A 22,840-nucleotide genomic window follows, 5' to 3' on the forward strand; every position below is an offset into this window, starting at 1 on the left:
TGTCCCTCTATAGATCCTAATAAAGTGCCTCCAGCAGAGGAGGGAAGTGATGGCTCAGAGGCTGTAGAAGAAGCTCTAGTGAGCAGTCTAGATGGACGAGGTGAGTCTTGTGTAGGTGGTGCTCCAAGAGTACGCCTGAATAGTAGACGGTTAGATGTTGGACTCCTTCAGCTGCTCGGCTGACAATGCAGACTGCAGTGTAGACTCCACCTGTGTGATCTGTACAGCCAGAGCAGCTTCTTCCTTCTGGAGAGATGAAACTCAGAGAACAATGGAGCTTTTGTTTAGGACTTGTGTAAACAGACCACTGGACTCCTCCCTGTCCACAAACAGACCACTGGACTCCTCCCTGTCCGTAAACAGACCACTGGACTCCTCCCTGTCCGTAAACAGACCACTGGACTCCTCCCTGTCCACAAACAGACCACTGGACTCCTCCCTGTCCACAAACAGACCACTGGACTCCTCCCTGTCCACAAACAGACCACTGGACTCCTCCCTGTCCGCAAACAGACCAGTGGACTCCTCCCTGTCCGCAAACAGACCACTGGACTCCTCCCTGAACACAAACAGACCACTGGACTCCTCCCTGTCCGCAAACAGACCACTGGACACCTCCCTGTCCACAAACAGACCACTGGACTCCTCCCTGTCCACAAACAGACCACTGGACTCCTCCCTGTCCACAAACAGACCACTGGACTCCTCCCTGTCCACAAACAGACCACTGGACTCCTCCCTGTCCACAAACAGACCACTGGACTCCTCCCAGTCCACAAACAGACCACTGGACTCCTCCCTGTCCACAAACAAAGCTGGGGTCAGTTTACCTCATAGCCCCCTTGGAATATGCTGTGCTTCTAATATTCAGCTAAAGTTATCTTTTTACATAGACAAGACAGCTGTCTTTAGGAACTTCTCAGGAGGACTTTGATCTGGTGTCATTTACCCAAAAAACCCTTCCCCTCCTCCACTAAGAACACCCTCTTCCCCCCACAGAGGACACCCTCCCCCACTAAAGACACCCCCCCACACAGAGGACACCCTCCCCCACTACAGACACCCTCTCCACTGAAGATACTCCTTCCTCTCTTTTCCTCCTCTGAAGACACTCCTCCCCCTCCTTTCCTGTGCTGGGGACACTCTTCTCCTTCTGAGGACACACCTCTCCCCTAGTGTTGTCACCCCTCCCCCACTGAAGACACTCTTTCCACTGAGATCACCCCCTGCAGTGTAACCAGTTGCTGCCCAGTCTATAGCCAGATGGCGGTTGGACGAACAGCTCGCCCCTCCAGGTGGTGCCATATGGCGTCCTTTCTGGAGCGTGCACCCCGCAGGGCTGTGGTGCGATCTGTCACCGGCCATGTACCTCAGACACGGCCGATGACAGATTTGTGTACCGGCCCCGTTGCCAGTGCCATGTGACCAATCACTGTAGGTCACATGACAGTTGTATACAATGGATGGCTTCCTTTCATGCCAACCATTGTATACAAGTGTGTCTAGCTGTGAATGGTCACAGCGATCACATGCACAAGCTGCACCAATCACAGTCCAGCTGTGTCATGTGATTAGCTGTAGCCAAATCACAGCTAAGCACAAAAAACCCCTGAATGAATCGATGTCATTCAGGTAAATGCATAAAACCTCCAGCAGCACTGAATGTCCGTTCAGAAAGCACGCTGGATGCAGGACAGGCCAGTACCTTGATGGCATATTGAGCAAGTTCTGGCCAGTGATCCATCCTCAAGACCCAGTAACCCAGTGGATGATCAGTTGGAAAGGTCTCCAAGTCTGTTCTTGCCCCTAGATAATCCTGCACCATATGATGCAGACCCTGCCGATGGGTGCTTAAACCTAACAGCCCTGGGCGCTGAGGACTAAAGAACTGTTTAATCGGTCAGCTGGCCGCCTTCTCCACCGCTCTTCCTTTGACAGAATGAAGCCTCAGAAACACGTTGTCCAGGAAATGGTGACCTCCCTGTGTCTGGAAAGGTGTTACACAATTTCAAGGCATCCTCAGGATGTTTCATCCTCTGCTCCCTCTGGGAAGACTGGATGAGCTCTGCACCTTGACCCTTGTAACGTGGATCAAGAAGGGTTGCCAACCAGTATTGATCCCTCTTCTTGATAACACAAATCCTCAGGTCCTTACACAGGCTTTGCAGAATCAGGGAGCCCATGCAGTGTAAGTTTGAGGAGGCAGGAGATTCTGAGTCCTCTGGGTCACTGAGGATGACATTGTCAGGAACTACCTCCTCCCACCCATGTACTACTCCTGGCTGGGTTCTGGGGACTGAAAAGTGTCCCTTGAAGACTGCTCTATGTGATCCTCTACTTCCATGCTGCTGCAATCCTCCTCCTCCTCCACTTCCTCCTCCTTCTGTGTGTTCTGTGGCCCCGCAGGAATGGTTTCTGCATAAAGGAGGCCTTGAGAGGACAGGAAATCCTCCTCTTCCTCCCGATGTTCTGCCTCCAGTGCCCTGTCCATGATTCCATGCAGCGTGTGCTCCAGCAGGATGACTACAGGGATAGTGTCACTGATGCATGCAGTGTCACAGCTCACCATCCTTGTGGCCTCCTCAGATGGTGACAGGACAGTGCATGCATCCATTGTCAGCAGCCACTGGTGAGGTGAGAAGAAGCCAAGCTCCCCTGAGCCTGTCCTTGTGCCATTTTCACACAGGTACACATTGATGGCCCTCTGCTGCATGTGCAGCCACTGCCGTGTTACCAAAGTGTAGTTCCACCGAGTGGACATGTCACAAATGAGTCGGTTGGTGGGCAGGTTGAATTTCAGCCAACTGAACACAGGCCGTGTATGACCACCGGAAATGGCCAGACTTTTCTGGCCTGCCTCAGAAGATCTTGAAAGCCTGGGTACCTGTTCAAGAAGCACTGCACCACCAAATTCAGGACGTGTGCCAAGCATGGAAAATGTGTCAAGTGTCCCTGTTGGAGGGCGGAGAGCCCCTTCATAGCTGACAGAATCTGTGTCCTGGTGTGGCTCCTGTCCCTTAGACAGACCAGCTGAAGCACCACATGGCATCTTTTATCCTGACTGCTTGCAGAACCCCTTGAACGCTTACGGAGCACTGCTGGTTCAGAGGACAATTCAGCAGAAGAGGCCATAGAGGAAGAGGAAGGGGAGGGGGTGGAACAGACAGATGTGGCAGAATCACCACCAGGTTTTTGGAGGCATGGTGGTGGAACAAGCTCCAGAACTGAACCCTGTCCTGCATCCTTCCCAGCTGCTAGCAGAGTCACCCAGTGTGCCGTGACGGATATGTACCATCCCTGACGGTGCCTGCTGGACCACGTGTCAGTAATGTGGACCTTGCTGCTGACCGCCTTGTCCAACAAGGCCAAAACATGACCTTCCACATGATGGTACAGAGCTGGAATGGCCTTGCATGAAACAAATTGTCTTTTCGGAACCTGTCACTGTGATACAGAACATTCTGCAAATTCCCGGAAGGGGGAAGAGTCCACCAGATGGAAAGGCAGCAGTTGTAACGCAGCAATTTGGCCAGGATAGAATGTGGATGGGTGGGACAGTCTATTTTTCAGGGTTCAGCAAATGGGGTAGTGAAATGTTCCTGCTGAAATGAACAGGTGGTGTCCTGCTGTCAGATGGGCCACCCACTGCTGTACCATCACTCCTCTCAGTGGAGGCTGTTGAGAAGACCTGACATTTTACAGTAGAGATCCCAGATGAGGAGCAAGAAGTCTGCACTTTTTCTGGGTCTTTCAGGTGCTGTTACCAGCGGGCTGCATGGCAGCTCATCATACGTCTTGTCAAGCATGTGGTGCCCAAGTGGCTGGTGTTTTGGCCACGCTTGGTCTGCTTCAGTCAAAGACTGCAAACAGCAATGCTGCACATGTGTTGAAGAAAGCCCACACCAGAGAACTTGTGGAAGTCTGCATGGAGTCAGCAGCGCCCCCCACCTGTGGAGCTCTGTCGTGTGATGCCATTGGTTGGCTGCCCTTATGCCTGTCCCTGGAGGACATCCTGCCTTGTTGGAGTTCTGCCTCCTCCTCACTGTCCTCCTCTGTTCTCTCAGGCACCCAAGTATGGTCAGTGACCTCATCATCCCCTTCCTCCTCATCAATGGAGCCAACTTGGCAGTGTGCTGTGGCTGGGGGAACAGGACTGACCATTTCTTTTCCCTCACTGGCACCTCCTCTCTCTAGGCTCACGTCACTCCTTTCCTCATCCTGGGAACCAACATCACAGCATTCAGATTGCTGCACATCCTCCAGCAGCATGGGACTGACACTATGATCCAATCATTCTGGTGACTCCTCCATGCATGATGGTGGGGCTACGGAAGGAGCAGCTGTGGTGGACAAGGAGCCGGAGGAACAGGACACTTTGGCAGCTGTGGTGGAAGGCAAAATAGTATGAGCCTGGATGACAGAGGATGAGGATGACTGACTTATCCACTCCACCACCTCTTCTGCATGTTGTGGTTCAATATGGCCAGCACTTTGGCCAATCATGGCTCTTCCTGAGAACTAAGCTGTTATTGGCCAAAGCATTGCATGTGACCTGTGGTCAGGTGCAATGCTTTGGCCAATCACAAAGCATGTTTTACATTGTTTGGGCACGCGGGCAAACTTCCTGCATAATGGTGAACACTCAAATGGCTAATGTTCGATTCAAACTTATGTTTGACTCAAACCGTCATCCCATCCCTACTCAAAATATAATTCTCTGCGGATCTACTGCTTCCACTTTACACCTACTTCATTGATCTTGTGTTGTTTGCCAGTAAATTAAGAATACTGAACCATGTGCAAATCCATATACAGCAAAGTGTTTTGTGCTCAAGATGCAGTTCCCTGCAGATCTACTGCTTCCACTTTACACTGACTTCATGTAGCACTACCTCAGAAGGAGCTGAATGTTGCCCCTGGTTTCCCTTTGCTTTGCCCCACAGCAAGGCAAACACACACACTTCTGCTCGTTGTCTCCAATGACCAGTCTAGGGGATGTTTTGTGTTTGGAGTTTATTGTAGAACTGGGGATAGGGATGGGGAATGTAGTCGGATCCTCCAGAATCAGAACTCTTCACACTGAGGACATCTAGCTGATCTCTTAGTAGAAGACTTGTGAAGTCTCGGCTGACAGGAGATAGCAGACTTCTCAGTAACAAATAGCAGCAAGTAGTTGTAGGAGAGCGAAGTCCCATTAGCAGTAGCAATACTTGGACAAGCTCTGCAGAACACTAGGCAGGGCTCCCTTTCTCAGACCCAGGCTGACTATCAAGCACCAGAGGGGTAACAAGCACACAGAGCCCCCCAGATCTCTCAGAGTTTGCACTCACAGGTCCAAGGACAGAATGGTTGCCTCCTTCCAATCTTCCAAGCCACTCTCTCCAGTGATACCAGACAGAGCTTTGGCAGACAGCTCCCCTCAGTCAGCTTACTGTAGAATCAGGGTCACTCTCTCTAACTTCAGGCCCTCAGGTCACCCACCCGAGGCCACATAACAGCAAGTGCCAGGTGAGGCAGCCTGCCTCCAGCCTGTCTGGTGCAATCCTCTCCGAGGAAAGACACTGAACCCATGTGCTCTCAGAGTATAAATACCACTCCCAGCATGCAATGGGGCCACCCTCCCCTGCAATTGGTCAGGACTGTATCCATATTCATGCTGGTCATTTGTCTAGCCAATTCCCATGTTCTGGAAGACTCTCATAGCTTCCTGAAGGCGGGCAGAACTCAGACAAACTCCAACAGAACCAGAGCAGCATGAGCAGACCTGACTAATCAATCACAGCTCTCTGTAACTCAGACTACCGACTGAATTTACCTGACAGCCTCTCTGGTGAGCAGAGAAACACAGCTATGCTTTACCTGACTACACATCCTAGACCTGACCAGGAGGGGGCGCTACATTCATTCATCTCATCAGATTTGCTGCTATAGGAAATCATCTCAAATCCTGTGCAAATCCATGGAGACAGACAATATTGTGTGCTCAGTATAGTGTTCTCTGCAAGTCCACCGCTTCCACTTTGCATCTACTTCAATCAACTTATTTTACTCCAAAAATCCACCAATCATTGAAAAGTTGATAAGGTGCGAAAGTGCTCCGCCCTCCAAATTATGTTGGCTGTAGTGTAGCCACGCCTTCTTCCACCTCTTGTACATTGGATGGTGAGGGCGCCCTCTAGTAGTTCTTCCCCCTCACCACACCAATAGGACTCCCAGCTTTTCAGCTCCCAGAGTCACAAACATCCTTCACACTCTCCTCATCTCCGATGGTAAAGGAACCGGATCCTCCTCGCTCACTCCTGCAAGTCTGCTGCGGGTTCTGTCAGTCTCCCTCCTAGACTCCGCCTCCAACCGCCATTCCAGCAGGAGCTCCGCCTCTAAATACACACTCAGGGAGGAGAGAAAGGGGAACCCGACATCATGTGACACCTTTTATTACATGGAAATACGAAAATCAACGGGACTAATGCAATCACATTTACTGCAAAATCAAAGGAGCCAAAATGTGTCCCCCGAGCAGTCATATATTTCTGTCCCCCTTGGTGGGAGTGGAGGTGACCCCTCTATAAGGATCTACAGTCCATACACACCCAGCACAAAGCCGGGGTCACACTACCAGACGCTTCTCGGGGCTGCAGTTCCTCTGATCTCCACAAGGTGGGGATCTCACTTCTACCCACACAGGAAGTCTCTATGGAAGACAGACAGGAAGTGATGTCAGGTACAGACAGGAAGTGATGTTAGGTACAGGCAGGACGTATAGAGGAGACCTTGGTGGAAGTAGCAGCAGAGGAGGTAATACGATGTTATTTTCTATTTACACCCAGTAACCCCCCGTCATGTCTGTCCTCTGACTTCTACCCAGACAGGAAGTTCCATGAATAAGGAAGTAGAGAGGAGACATTCCTGGATGTGGCAGCAGAGGAGGTAATATGTAGATGAACCCCTTCAGGGGGAGGAGTTGATGATAATATATTTGCCCCCAAAGCTGGCCTACATGGTTCAGTTTTATTGTTCAACCAGCGGGATGACCATAAAACCTGAAGTGATTCCCCCATCCACACATTGGAGGTGGATGGGGGAATCCTCCCCGCTGCACTCTTGTATTCTGACAATGGGGGGACTCCTCCGCTCTCAGAATACACGGATCAGCACTGAAGCTATTGGCTGCAGCTGCTGGGGGAGTGGCTTTTATCCAGCAGTGACCACACATGGATGGAAATGTGAGCGATCCCTGCTGAACCCGCTGAATTTCCATGGATCTATGGTCACCTTCAGTGACTTCCTCCCCTCCCCCTCATCTCCTTCATGATGGAGACTATTGTCTGCTATTTACACTCCGTTCCTCCGCACGTCACCTGATCACATGACAGCTTACTTCCACAGATTCCGGACAAGTTTCTGGATGGTAAAGGTCAAAGTTCACTCTTCAGTTTAGGAGAGGTAGGACGCACCCAGGAACAAGGATTTGGTTTATACAGGAGCCTCATATAGAGGACCCCTCAAATCTCCCCATCCAAATGTCCCTCCATCCAGAGTCTATATGTCCTATGACATCACACTGACCTCACAGCTCCTCCTCCCAATGTCCCTCCATCCAGAATCAGAGAATCCTATGACATCACACTGACCTCACAGCTCCTCCTCCCAATGTCCCTCTATCCAGAGTCAGAGAATCCTCTGACATCACACTGACCTCACAGCACCTCCTCCCAATGTCCCTCCATTCAGAGTCAGAGAATCCTATGACATCACACTGACCTCACAGCTCCTCCTCCCAATGTCCCTCCATCTGACATTTTCCTGATGCTCTTAGGATGTGGGGCCCCTTGGTATCCTCACATGTAAAGTGGGACTGTTGGTCCTGCGTTGTATGTAATGACATCAGAATGCTGCAACAAGCCTATACCCTGCGTAGTGTGGGGGTCCTGTGGGGGGGAATTATACCTCAGCCTGAAGTGGGGCTTTAATAAAATGGAGACCTGAATGGAGAGGTGAGGAGGATTCTGGGAATATCATTTGATGTGACTATTTGTGTTCAGATGTAGAGTTTTCCTCCTGTGAAGTCTGGAGATCATATGACATCACATTGCCTCCACCTCCCTCCCTGATAGAAGAGAGAAAGAAGAAGAAGATTCTAGAAGTCACCAGAGAGATCACTGAGCTGCTGACAGGAGAGGTGAGCGGTGCCGGGAATTCTGGGACATTCTCCAGTAACAGACAAGGGATGTGTCTGGATGGTGACTGTATCATTGTGTGTGTCAGGTTCCTATAAGGTGTCAGGGTGTCACTGTCTATTTCTCCATGGAGGAGTGGGAGTATTTAGAAGGACACAAGGATCTCTACAAGGACGTCATGATGGACAATCAGCCGCCCCTCACATCACCGGGTAAGAGGAGACTTTATTGTAAAGGAGAGAGCAGTACGGAGGATCCACCTAGATCCCCCATCATCTGATAAACACATAGAAACAATGGATTCAGTCAGTGTGTGTGTTTCCTACAGATGGATCCAGTCATGGGAACCCACCAGAGAGATGTCCCCGTCCTCTGTATTCCCGGGATTCCACACAGGAAGGTCACACCATCCCTCACCATCATCAGGTAGATGAGGAACAATCACTGATAGTATCATTAGGATCTGTACATTATCTGCATTGTTACCATTGATGTCATTTTTATTATATATTCAGAGTGGAAACCTGAGAGATCCTAAAGTTGAGGTTAATGAAGAGATAAAAGAGGACGAGGATGAGGATGGGGGGATGGAGGAGTCAGAGCTTCTAAAAGAACACAAAGATCTGTACCAGGACACCATGGTGGAGTCATCCAGCTACAGGAACCCACCAGAGAGATGTCCCCGTCCTCTGTATTCCCGGGATTCCACACAGGAAGGTCACACCATCCCTCACTATTACAAGGTTGGTGGGATGGAGCATCTAGAACATGGATTCATAGAGACAATGTGTGGATTTTTTATGTGATGTAACAATATTAACACTTATGTCTTACAGATGTTATTTTCTTTTCTTCCGTTGGTTTAGGTTGAAGATCTGATAGATATAAAAGTTGAGGTGAAAGCAGAAGAAGAAGAGGCGTATGTGAGGGATGATCAGCAGTCTATGGAGGAGGATGGAATAACGGGGACATTTATAGAGGAGGACACTCCTACAGAGATCAGCACAGGTGGGTCATGAACACTAAATCCATTCCTCCACCCATACTGCTCACTGATTGGTCCAGAGTAGGGCGGGGACTGGGTGATATCAGCCTGTAATCCCCTGGTCACTTTCCTGAGCTGTGTTCCCCGTCCTGTATTCCTGGATTTCTCTCGGATAATCTTCCTTCTCTGTGCTGCAGACACAATTTATGTATCTAGACTGGATTTATGGAGGTTCTGGGGTTCAGCTGGCAGCAAAATGTTGATTTTTACTCTAAGCATTGCATAATGTAGGCACCCAGGACATGTGACTGGGGTCTCCTGCCTTGTGCCTGACTCCTCCAGGGGACCTTCTCTGTTATCTGCTGGCTGTGCCGGGTGGAGGGATATGTCTGTAGTGTCTCAGACCCAAGTCACTGAGTGCAGTCTCAGGAGATGGGAGGCAGCGGTGTGGGATCTCTGCAACTTGTCTACAGTAAACATTTCGGCTTCCACTGATTACTGAATACCAATATTATAAGTCCTGACCCTTACACTGTATAATTTATAGAAAAAAATATGCAGCGCTAAAAAACATATATCTTATAAAGGTAAGTATAACCATACAGTTGCAAGAAAAAGTATGTGAACCCCTTGGGATTACGTGGAGTTTTGCATGAATTGGGCATAAAATGTGCTCTGAACGTCATCTAAGTCACAACAATAGAAGAACACAGTCTGCTGAACATAATACTACACAAACATTAGATGTTGCCATGGTTTAATTGCTAATAATATGTAAACATTCACAGTGCAGGGAGGAAAAAGTATGTGAGGCCCTAGCTTAATGACTTCTCCCAGAGCTAACTGGAGCCAGGAGTGAGCCAACCTTGACTCCAATCAGTGTGATGATATTGGATGTGTTGCTGACAGCTGTCCTGCCCTTAAAAAACACACACACCTGTTTTGGGTTTACTGGTTTCAAGAAGCACTGTCTGATGTGAACCATGCCTCGCAGAAAAGAGCTCTCAGAAGACCTACCATCAAGAATTGTTGACTTGCATGAAGCTGGAAAGGGTTACAAAAGTATCTCCTTGAGCCTTGATGTTCATGTGTCCACGGTAAGACAGACTGTCTACAAATGGAGAAAGTTTAGCACTGTTGCTACTCTCCCTAGGCGTGGTCGTCCTGTAAAAATGACTGCAAGAGCACAGCGCAGAATGCTGCATGAGGTAAAGAAGAATCCCAGAGTGTCAGCTAAAGACCTACAGAAATCTCTGGCACATGCTAACATTTTTGTTGACACATCTACAATAAGGAAAACATTAAACAAGAATGGAGTACATGGGAGGACACCACGGAGGAAGCCATTGCTGTCCAAAAAGAAGATTGCAGCACGTTTGAAGTTTGCAAAAGAGCACCTGGATGTTCCACAGCACTACTGGCAAAATACACTGTGGACAGATGAAACCAAGATTGAGTTGTTTGGGAAGAACACACAACACTGTGGAGAAAAAAAGGCCCAGCACACCAACATCAAAACCTCATCCCCACTGTGAAACATGGCGGAGGGAGCATCATGGTTTGGGGCTGCTTTGCTGCCTCAGGGCCTGGAGGGATTGTTGTCATTGATGGGAAAATGAATTCCAGAGTTTATCAAGACATTTTGCAGGAAAACGTACGATCATCTGTCCGCCAACTGAAGCTCCGCAGAGGATGGGTGATGCAACAGGGCAATGACCCAAAGCATACAAGTCATTCAACAAAACAATGGCTGCAACAGCACAGAATACGCCTTCTGGAGTGGCCCAGTCAGAGTCCTGACCTCAACCCCATTCAAATGCTGTGTCATGATCTTAAGAGAGCGATTCACACCAGACATCCCAAGAATATTGCTACACGGAAACAGTTTTGTGAAGAGGAGTGGTCCAAAATGACTCCAGATCGTTGTGCAGGTCTGATCTGCAACTACAGGAAACGTTTGGTTGAGGTTATTGCTGCCAAAGGAGGGTCAACCAGTTATTAAGTCCAAAGGTTCACATACTTTTTCCTCCCTGCACTGTGAATGTTTACATGTTATGTGCAATTAAACCATGGCAACATCTAATGTTTGTGTAGCATTATGTTCAGCAGACTGTGTTCTTCTATTGTTGTGACTTAGATGACATTCAGACATTTTATGCCCAATTCATGCAAAACTCCACGTAATCCCAAGGGGTTCACATACTTTTTCTTGCAGCTGTAAGTGGCCGCTGATATGAGCGCAAAATGGTGCAAATGACATCTTGGCTTGATTATTGCGAGCCTCACAAGGTGGAGCCATTTAGGAGTGTGGAGTCAATGCTTAGAGCTGCCTGATGAGTCTGTGAGCGGAGTGAGACCCCCGAGTGTGAGTTATCATCTTGAGTGTCCACTGCTGAGCCTGATGACCCCGTAGCCTCAGACCAGATCCGATGACCCCATCATAAGGATTTACATATAATGCGCATATTATATGTACTACTGGTAAGTGCATCACCTCACCAGATCTTGGCACCAGTATTGATGGTCACGAAGCACGGATCACCTTGCATGATGGACATCATTATTTTGTGATTGGACTCACTAGGACTGTCATGTTATTACTGTTATGTCATTCATAGACGTATTTCCACTGCACTACTTTTGCGCTCATATCAGCGCCCACTTATAATATACGGTTATACTTACCTTTATTTTTTATTTTTGTATTAACAATTTTTATTAGTTTTCACATATATATATATAGTGGGGCAAAAAAGTATTTAGTCACCACAAATTGTACAAGTTCTCCCACTTACAAAGATGAGAGAGGCCTGTAATTGGCATCATAGGTAGACCTCAACTATGAGAGACAAAATGAGAAAACAAATCCAGACAATCACATTGGCTGATCTGGAAAGAATTTATTTGCAAATTATGGTGGAAAATAAGTATTTGGTCACCTACAAACAAGCAAGATTTCTGGCTCTCACAGACCTGTACCTTCTTCTTTAAGAGGCTCCTCTGTCCTGCACTCATTACCTGTATCAATGGCACCTGTTTGAACTTGTTATCAGTATAAAAGACACCTGTCCACAACCTCAAACAGTCACACTCCAAACTCCACTATGGTGAAGACCAAAGAGCTGTCGAAGGACACCAGAAACAAAATTGTAGACCTGCACCAGGCTGGGAAGACTGAATCTGCAATAGGCAAGCAGCTTGGTGTGAACAAATCAACTGTGGGAGCAATAATTAGAAAATGGAAGACATACAAGACCACTGATAATCTCCCTCGATCTGGGGCTCCACGCAAGATCTCACCCCGTGGGGTCAAAATGATCACAAGAACGGTGAGCAAAAATCCCAGGACCACAAGGGAGGACCTAGTGAATGACCTGCAGAGAGCTGAGAGCAATGTAACAAAGGCTACCATCAGTAACACACTGCGCCGCCAGGAACTCCTGCAGTGCCAGACGTGTCCCCCTGCTTAAGCCAGTACATGTCCGGACCCGTCTGAAGTTTGCTAGAGAGCATTTGGATGATCCAGAAGAGGATTGGGAGAATGTCATATGGTCAGATGAAACCAAAATAGAACTGTTTGGTAGAAACACAACTCGTCATGTTTGGAGGAGAGAGAATGCTGAGTTGCATCCAAAGAACACCATACCTACTGTGAAGCATGGGGGTGGCAACATCATGCTTTGGAGCTGTTTCTCCGCAAAGGGACCAGGACGACTAATCCATGTACAGGACAGAATGAATGGGGCCATGTATCGTGAGATTTTGAGTGCAAACCTCCTTCCATCAGCAAGGGCATTGAATATGAAACGTGGCTGGGTCTTCCAACATGACTATGATCCCAAACATACGAAGAAGTGGCTTTGTAAGAAGCATTTCAAGGTCCTGGAGTGGCCTAGCCAGTCTCCAGATCTCAACCCCATAGAAAACCTTTGGAGGGAGTTGAAAGTCTGTGTTGCCCAGCGACAGCCCCAAAACATCACTGCTCTAGAGGAGATCTGCATGGAGGATGGGCCAACATGCCAGCAACAGTGTGTGCCAACCTTGTGAAGACTTACAGGAAACGTCTGACCTCTGTCATTGCCAACAAAGGATATATAACAAAGTACTGACATGAACTTTTCATATTCACCAAATACTTATTTTCCACCATAATTTGCAAATAAATTCTTTCCAAATCATCCAATGTGATTGTCTGGATTTGTTTTCTCATTTTGTCTCTCATAGTTGAGGTCTACCTATGATGCCAATTACAGGCCTCTCTCATCTTTGTAAGTGGGAGAACTTGTACAATTGGTGGTGACTAAATACTTTTTTGCCCCACTGTGTATATATATATACATGCAGACATAGTGTCACATAGCAACAGTGAGGAGGCCATCAAAACCGTACATTTGGAGAAAGGTGGGAGGAAGTGAAATTATCCCATGGGTGCCACACTGCCTCGAACACAGCAATCGAACAGGCGTGTAGAGCAGTCAGGAACTCCATCTGTCTCACATCAGCAATAATTTTAAACAGAGTTGGCATCGAAGGAGGTATAGAGGATAGCCAACACATAGGAATGCTTCTTCTAGACGCTGTCAGGATATGTGTGGTGAGTTTCCTGGCCATTTTGGGAAGACCTGGGAATGGCAGACTCAATAAAAAGTACAGAGGTTCAAAGGGAAGGGAGGTATGCAATAGCAATTGTAAAAAGGACAAAACCTCTTCCCAAAAGGGAACGATGGATCCACACGTCCAAAAAATGTGGAAGAGAGAGCCAAGGTCTTTCCCGCAACGCCAGCAAGCGGAAGAAGCATTCGGATTAAAGGCATGGATTACATCAGGAGTTTTGTACCACAGCATCATCATTTTGTATGTATTTTCCTTATAAACCACACAGACAGAAGATTTACATGAGTTTTCCCAAATTTTCCTCCACTGCATCAGATCGATGTCACATTGTAAAAACTGGGACCACTTGCGCATGTAGTGGTGAGTGTCAGAGAGGGGGGAGGCATCCATAAGAAGTTTATATGTATTAGAAATCGAGCCCCTTTGATGTGGACCCTGTATGCACAGACGCTCAAAGGGAGTGGGTTTCCCAAGAGTCAATGTGGGGGACATGGTAGAGAAAAAGTGGCGCATCTGGAGATAGATATACAAGTGTTGGGAAGGTAGATCCTTTTTCTGGAGGTAAGCGAATGGATGCAGCCTCCGAGTCACGGGTGTACTAAATGACGTAGTTGGAAGAGGTTAGCTGTGACCCAAGGGAGCACCCGTGACACGGCCAAACTGTCTGGAAGGCTGGGGTTGAAGAGGACATTAGTCAGTGGGGAGCAATCCGATGTCAATGCAAACCTAGTCTTACATTTCTGCCAGATACTCATGGAGAATTGCATGGGGCCAAGGAAAAAATGACAGATAGGGACAAGGTCCACCGCCGAGGTCGACCAGAGGATCTCAGTCCACAGGTTGGGAGGGTTATAAGACCACGATGCGAGGAAGCGGAGATGAGTAGCATAGTAATAGGTCACGATATCCGGTGCCCCTAGGCCTCCCCTAGAGCGCAGAGAGAGTAGTACACTACGTGCAATTCTATGTCGCTTATTATGCCAGATGAAATGTAGAAGGGATTTCTGGAGGGAGTGTAGTCTGGACATAGGAACAGGAATGGGGAGGGTCACAAATAAGTACAGAAGTTAGGGCAGTACAGTCATTTTTATGACATTGATGCGTCCCAGGAAGGATATGGGAAGGGTATCCCAAAATTTCAAGGAGCGAGAAATAGCTGTAAATAAGGGGGGGAAATTGGCGTCATATATAGAATCGTAGGAGGAAGTGAGACTAGTACCCAAGTATTTTAGAGAATGAGTGCACCATCGATAAGGGAAGGATTCCTGGAGAGACGTGAGAACAGCTGGTGGGATATGGAGTGGAAGTGCTTCAGTTTTGGAAGTATTAACCTTGTAACCCGAGAGAGTCCCAAACTGACATAAAATGTTTTGCAGTACTGGAAGAGAGATTTGGGGATTCGAGAGTGTAAGGAGGATATCATCCGCAAATAGAGATAGTTTGTATTCATGGCCATGGGATAATATCCCTTGTATGTCGGGGTGAGACCGAATTGCAATAGCCAAAGGTTCCAAGCAGAGGATAAACAATAGAGGGGAGAGTGGGCATCCCTGTCGCGTACCATTCGACATATGGAAGGAGGGGAGAGAAAGGAGGCCAATCTGACCTGCGAGGAAGGATAAGAATAAAGAGCTTTTAAAGCTGCCACGAAGGGGCCACGGAAGCCAAACTTCTCCAAGACCATAAACATATAAGGCCAGCTGAGGCGGTCGAAAGCTTTTTGGGCATCTAAGCTCAATAAAATGGTGGGCGTAGCAGACCGATTAACCAAGTCAACCAGGTCAATGGATCTCCTAGTATTGTCCACTGCATGTCTGGCAGGAACAAAGCCTACTTGGTCTCTGTGTATGAGCTTGGCTAGGATATTAGTAAAAATCTTGTAATCGGAATTAAGTAGGGCAATAGGACCGTAATTATCTAAAATAGAGTGATCTTTGTCCGGTTTGGGAATTACGGAAATGTATGCACAGGAAAAGTCAGCCTGGGGAGTAATACCCTTGAAAAAATCCTGATAGAGAGAGAGAAGATGTGGAGCCAGGATACCAATGAAAGTCTTGTAGTAAGAGTAGGGAAGTCCATCTGGTCCCGGCGATTTTCATGAGGGGAGATGTTTGACTATATCAAATAGTTCCTCAGAGGAAATGTCAGCATTAAAGGCCGAGATGTCAGAGGGCGATAGCTTCATCAATAGTAGAGGATTAAAAAACCTATCGAAAGAAGTCTCTGTGAGGGGAGGATGGAGATCTGGGGTCAAACAGTTGTAAAGGGACTCGTAATAGGAGCCAAAAAGGGAGACCATTACATTGGGGTCATAAGTAGGGTCCCCATTTGGTTGGATGAGATGGTCCGGCAGTGTAGAGGGAGTTTGGGCTTTGAGTCTAATAACGAGCATGCGGTGAGGTTTGTTGGAAAATTCATAGAACTTCTGCTTGACCCAGAGAAGAGATTTAGTGGACTTACAGGCATCAAGAGCCTTGATTCGGTCACGGAGAGAGGTCACTTTACGCAGCCCAGAAATAGATGGTTTTGCGAGAAGTCTACGTTCAGCCAAAGTTAACTGGTGGACTAAGGTAGTCCTGGCACTCTCTGAGGATTTCTTCAGGCGAGAGCCCATGGAGATACACAGACCTCAAAATACCGCCTTGTGGGCTTCCCATACGGTTGAGTTGGATGGTACAGAGCCTACATTGTGGCAGAAATACATGTCAAGTCCCTGTGAAAGCTCAGCACGGAGATGTTCCGTGGTTAAAAAGGTTTCATTAAGGCTCCAATGACCCACCTTAGGCCTAACAGTAGGGAAAAAGAGATTTAAGGTCAAGGAGGCATGATCAGACAATGTGATAGGGTTGATATCAGAGGAAACCAGAAGGGGGAGCAGAGGAGCTGAAATAAAAAAGTGATCTAGTCGTGAATAACTACGATGAGGAGTGGAGTAAAAGGTGAATTGTTTGTGAAGGGGGTGCCGGATCCGCCATGCATCAAAGAGACGATGTTCCCTGATCAGCTTACGCAAAAGATTTCGAAGACGAACATTGCAGCTTCGAGGGAGTAGACTCAAAAAGAGCCTTCCTATCTTTATGTGGTGAGAAGATTAAGTTAAAATCACCCCCTATAATCATGTGTGGAGTAGGGAAGGAACCTAATTTGGTAAGTGTTTGTGTCAGAAACTGTAACTGACCTGAGTTCGGGGCATATAAGTTCATCAAGATAAGAGGAGTATCACCAAGTGTACATTCTAAAATAATGAAGCGACCATGGTGGTCGACCCTGGAGGAAACGACCCGAAGGGAGCAATGTGTCCGAATCAAAATTGCCACTCCAGCCTTCCCAGATGGGTCAAAGGCCGAGTAGGATTGGGAAAAAAACCTTGAGGCAAAACGAAAGGAGCCTGTTGATTTAAAATGGGTCTCCTGGACAAAAATAATGTCTGCTCCTGAAGATCGGAATTCCTTCAAAGCCATCCACTGCTTCTGAACGGAATTAAGGCCTTTGACATTATATGACATAAGTCGCAAAGCCATCACAAAATAACAATAGATATAGCATGTGTACCAGCAGGAAAGGTAAATGGAAAACCATCGATGAAACTAAACAAAAAACAAATGACATTAATAGATAAACTGGAAACATAACAGTAAAAGACATAGATATCCGTGAGGATATACACTTGGGAAAAACAACTATACCCAAGTCGTCCAGGCCAGTGGCTGGACGGGATCGGGGGCAACACGACAACCGAACATAACAGTCGTCAAACCCGGCCAGAAAATCAGAGCAAATGAAAGCACCCAGCAAGGGCTCAGCCAGGAAAAAAAAAAGGGGGGGTAGGGAAGGGGGGTGGGGGGGAGGGAAGGGAAGAAGGGAGGAATAAAGGACAACCATGAAGTATCTGCCGGAGAGCACTCTAGAAGAGCATCAGGTAGGCTCATCTCTGGAATGAGGACAAGGACGTTGTGGAGTACGTGAAAAATGCTTCTGACCCCTACAAACTGGTGTCCAAATCTTGTTGGGAGTAACAGAAGGGCGAGATGGAGTAGACGGTGATGAGGAGGCGTCTTCTGGTAGAGGAGGTAGTCCCAATTGCATCAGAAAGGAGTCCGCCTCTAAGAGATCACGTAGAATAACTTGGCAATTGTCTTTGGAGACAACCAGCTTGAAGGGAAATCCCCAGCGATAAGGGACACGGTGTTGTTGAAGGTGCGTGGTGATTGGTTTCAGTGCCCGCCGTTTGGCCAGGGTGATCGGAGAAAGAACACAAAAGAGCTGGAGCCTGTCCCTTTTAAATTCCAAGGAAGGCTTGTTGCGTACGGAGGCTAGCAAGGCTTCTTTGCTTTCAAAAAAATGAAAACGGACGATGACGTCACGAGGTCTGGTACCATCAGCAGGTCTAGGGCCTAGTGATCGGTGGGTCCTGTCCATGCGCCAATCTGCTTCTGGGACCATGGGGGCGGTTGCGATGAAAAAGGATAAGAGATGTCGGCGGAGTTGGGAATCGGCAATAGACTCAGACATACCGCGAATATGGATGTTCTGCCGACGTTCCCGGTTTTCCAAATCTTCTTGTTGGAGCTGGATTTGTGACATGGTGTGTTTCAGATACACGTTATCTTCTTCTAAGACATGGACATATTGCACCAATTCATCAAATTTGTTCTCCAATTGATCCGCACGCTCACCGATCTGAGCTATTTCCCCTCGAAGATCCAAAGCCAATTTGCCCACTTCGGTGGATATAGAGGCGGTAATGTTGCGTAAAAAAACTTGACGTTTTTCCTCCAACGCAAACACCGTGAGAGAAGATGAGGAGTGAGGAGTGGAAGGAACAGTGGGAGGATGGCTCAACGAAGGGTGTTCTATTGCCCCCCCTACCAGTGTCAGGGGCTCGGGATCCTTCATCTGGGGGTTAGGGGACCGTGGGGATGCAGGGGATGCTGGCTGCACTGTAGAGCTGGTGGCTGCAGTACCTCCGGCCACCACTGGGGGCCCGGAGCATGTTCTCCGGGTCTCAGCTGTAATAGAGGCTGGGGATTGCAGCCTGGTGAGGAACCACTGCAGCGGGGATGGCCGCGGTTCACTCGGCGAGAGGGGGGCTTCCAGCGCCCGATCTTCCCCATTGTCTCTTCCCTTATCGTGGGGGCCAGGTGCAAAGCTGAGGTGACTCACCCAGGGACGCTCGGAGGCCGACGCTGCGCCATGGGTGAGTCGCTAAGGCCAGGGAAGCAGGGAGCCTCAGAGGAACACGGCCATCACCTGTCCTGGTCCCGCATGCGCCCCCCTTACCTTTATAAGATATATGTTTTTAGCGCTGCATATTTATTTCTATTTATCATTTTAAGGTGTTGAGGTTTTACCTTTATATGCTGGCTGCTTTTTTTCCACTTTTAATATTGCGTTCACATTTACACTTTATATATACTGTATAATTTATATTTGTAACGGAACCGGACCCTGAATGCGCTAGTATTTCCGTTAGACTCTCGCTTCCCTGTCCGAACATTATCCACGGACACCACCGCTGACCATACAGGAAATAGACAGCACCAGACTCTTCTTAAGACAGGAAGTGAGACTGCTTTATTTTAACACAAACACAAGATATACACAGGGCGGGGAAATACAACCAGTAACAGGAAACACATCAGCAGGCCATCCCATCAGAGTGAAGGGCTGCTGGAAACACCCCCCACCAAACCAAGACACACCATAGAACAATGAGATACACCATGTGGCAGTAGACAATACACACACAATAGAACAATGGGATACTCCCAGTGGCAGTAGACAATACACACCCAATAGAACAATGGGATACATCATGTGGCAGTAGACAATACACACACAATAGAACAATGGGATACTCCCAGTGGCAGTAGACAAAACACAAGCAATAGAACAATGGGATACACCATGTGGCAGTAGACAATACACACACAATAGAACAATGGGATACACCATGTGGCAGTAGACAATACATACACAATAGAACAATGGGATACTCCCAGTGGCAGTAGACAATACACACACAATAGAACAATGGGATACTCCCAGTGGCAGTAGACAATACACACACAATAGAACAATGGGATACTCCCAGTGGCAGTAGACAATACACACACAATAGAACAATGGGATACTCCCAGTGGCAGTAGACAATACACACCCAATAGAACAATGGGATACTCCCAGTGGCAGTAGACAATACACACCCAATAGAACAATGAGATACACCATGTGGCAGTAGACAATACACACACAATAGAACAATGGGATACACCATGTGGCAATAGACAATACAGGAACACATACATCCCATAATAGTTTGCTGTCAAGGAAGACACAATAGAACAATGGAGAAACCACATGACAGTAAACAATGAACAACCCCCACACCCCACCTATACATGTCTACACAATACTAGGACATTCCACCCTGTACGCCTAACAGGCACAGGGTGATTTACACATAAGAGGGATATGGGGAGCTGCAGCAGGGGTCTCCCCACCACTCCAAAGGAGGCTGTGCCCCCCACCCAAAGTCACTCCCCTCACAATATTGTACATTACATACTCCTGGACCCTGCACTATATACTCTGTTGTACATTACATACTCCTGATCCCTGCACAGTATATTCTATGATGTACATTACATTCTCTTGACCCCTGCACTATATACTCTATGTTGTACATTACATTCTCATGACCCCTTCACTATATATTTTATGTTGTACATTACATTTTCCTGACACCTGAACTATATATTCTGTTGTGCATTACATACTCTTCACCCCTGCATTATATACTCTATGTTGTACATTACATCCTCCTGACCCCTGCACTATATACTCTATGTTGTACATTAAATACTCCTGACCCCTGCACTATATACTCTATGTTGTACATTACATACTCCGGACCCCTGCACTATATACTCTATGTTGTACATTACATCCTCCTAACCCCTGCACTGTATACTCTATGTTGTACATTACATACTACTGACCTCTGCACTATATACTTTGTTGTACATTACATGCTACTGACCTCTGCACTATATACTCTATGTTGTACATTACATCCTCCTGACCCCTGCACTATATACTCTGTGTTGTACATTCCATAGTCATGACTTCTGCTCTCCCCCCTGCCCCCACTGCTATATATACACATAATATGGATTCTCTTTTGTTCCCCCCATTTCCTCCCAGCTGGACATTTTATATCGGATGATGTGATTGGAGCACAGACTTTTACATGGTGATAATAATGTGATAACATCCTCCAACTTTGCACCCTTAAACAGAAAGTGATAATGAGGGAGGAGTCAATACCCCAATGATGGTGGTCTTCAGGATCAGTCCAGTCTTCATCTTGGTTGTTCTCCCCCATCCTCACTCTCTGACCTCTGGTGGGGCTCAGCCCCGCTGTTCTTCATGACTAAATCATGGACTAAATAAGGAAGTGCAGTACTTCTTGTGTTGGGAAGATGGCGATGAGTGATAGTTGGGGTGGGGACCCTCGTCCTATAATCCCTTCATCACTGTCCCTCCTATAAAAGATAGTTCTGGTTGTTTCCTCACTCTCTGACTAAGGTCCATGAATAAAGAAATGACCTGGTAGGAGATCAGAGGAGCCATTTCCTAGTTCCCTTGAGGGTGGAATTGTAAGCTCCTCAAAGACCAAGCTGCCTGATGTGGGCGGAGTCCTGGTTTGGGGGAACCAATCAGCTCCTGTCTAGTAATCCTCTTTGTATTTTAGTCCATGGCCGGGAGATGAGGAAAACCTCCGAGGATTGTCTCACTTTGTCTCCAGACTGGAAAGTAGAAGATGAGGACATCACACAGTATAGTCCAGGAGAAAACCCGGCTCCCTCCAATGTCCATCCGGCACCACCCAGTGTAGATGGACCATCGGATTCCTTGTATCCTGAGGAACCTCAGACTGTGCGGGACCGGGCCGGCCTTCCAACAGGGAAGACATTCTCCTGTACTGAGTGTGGGAAGGGTTTCCTTTATGAATGCCGTCTTAATGTGCATAAAAGGTCTCACATGGGGGAGAAGCCATATTCCTGTGCTGAGTGTGGGAAATGTTTTTCACTGATGTCCTACCTTTGCAAGCATCAGAGATCTCACACAGGGGAGAAGCCGTATTCCTGTCCTGAGTGCGGGAAATGTTTTTCAGTGAAGTGTAATCTTTACACACATCAGAGATCTCACACAGGGGCGAAGCCGTATTCCTGTCCTCAATGCGGCAAATGTTTTTCGGTGAAGTGTAATCTTTACTCACATCAGAGATCTCACACGGGGGAGAAGCCGTATTCCTGTCCTGAGTGTGGGGAATGTTTTTCACAGAAGTCCAATCTTTATAGACATCAGCAATTTCATACAGGTGAGAAGCCGTATTCCTGTCCTGAGTGTGGCAATTGCTTTTCATTGAAGTCCAGCCTTTACAGACATCAGAGATCTCACATGGGAGAGAAGCCGTATTCCTGTCCTGAATGCGGGAAATGTTTTTCAGTGAAGTCCCATCTTTACACACATCAAAGATCTCACACGGGGGAAAAGCCATATTCTTGTCCTGAGTGTGGAAAATGTTTTTCAGATAAGTCCAATCTTTACAGACATCAGAGAACTCACATGGGGGTGAAGCCACTTTCCTGTCCAGAGTGAGGGAAATGTTCCTCACTGAAGTCCTGTCTTCCTGTACATCTGGGATTATAAAGAGGTAGACAGATCAGACAGGGGTCAGTACCCCTAGGGGATGGAATGGGGGGAGGGCTATGGCAGATGATAAGAAGGTTCCCATGTTACAAACAACCAGTGGAATTGGTAGCATTTGTAGGAAAATAAAAGATACACAAAATCCGTGTGAACATGGTGTCAGTGAATGAACAAGGTGTCGGTGAATGAACAAGGTGTCGGTGAATGGACAAGGTGTCGGTGAATGGACAAGGTGTCAGTGAATGAAAGTGTTTGTTCCCCAATACCAGAAGTGTGCCCAGCACAATAGGTGAGTTGGAAGGTTTGGTGCATGAAGAGAACTACGATTGAATTGGTATTGCTGAAT

At 47.5% G+C, this 22,840-nt stretch overlaps 1 protein-coding gene across 1 annotated transcript; it reads left to right on the plus strand.

Annotated features, from left to right (window-relative positions):
* The first annotated feature begins 2,759 nt into the window (after positions 1-2,759).
* LOC149443086 (uncharacterized) lies at positions 2,760-22,636 on the plus strand. The gene is made up of 3 exons (XM_089655937.1): positions 2,760-2,819; positions 9,044-9,185; positions 21,533-22,636. Exons 1-3 carry the CDS (start codon positions 2,760-2,762, stop codon positions 22,441-22,443), a joined length of 1,113 nt encoding a protein of 370 aa, XP_089512063.1. The 3' UTR covers positions 22,444-22,636.
* The last annotated feature ends 204 nt before the right edge of the window (positions 22,637-22,840 follow it).

Source organism: Staurois parvus, unplaced genomic scaffold, assembly GCF_062004578.1.
Source record: "Staurois parvus isolate SC_StPar_1 unplaced genomic scaffold, SC_StPar_1.0 ptg000877l, whole genome shotgun sequence".
NCBI lineage: Eukaryota > Metazoa > Chordata > Amphibia > Anura > Ranidae > Staurois > Staurois parvus.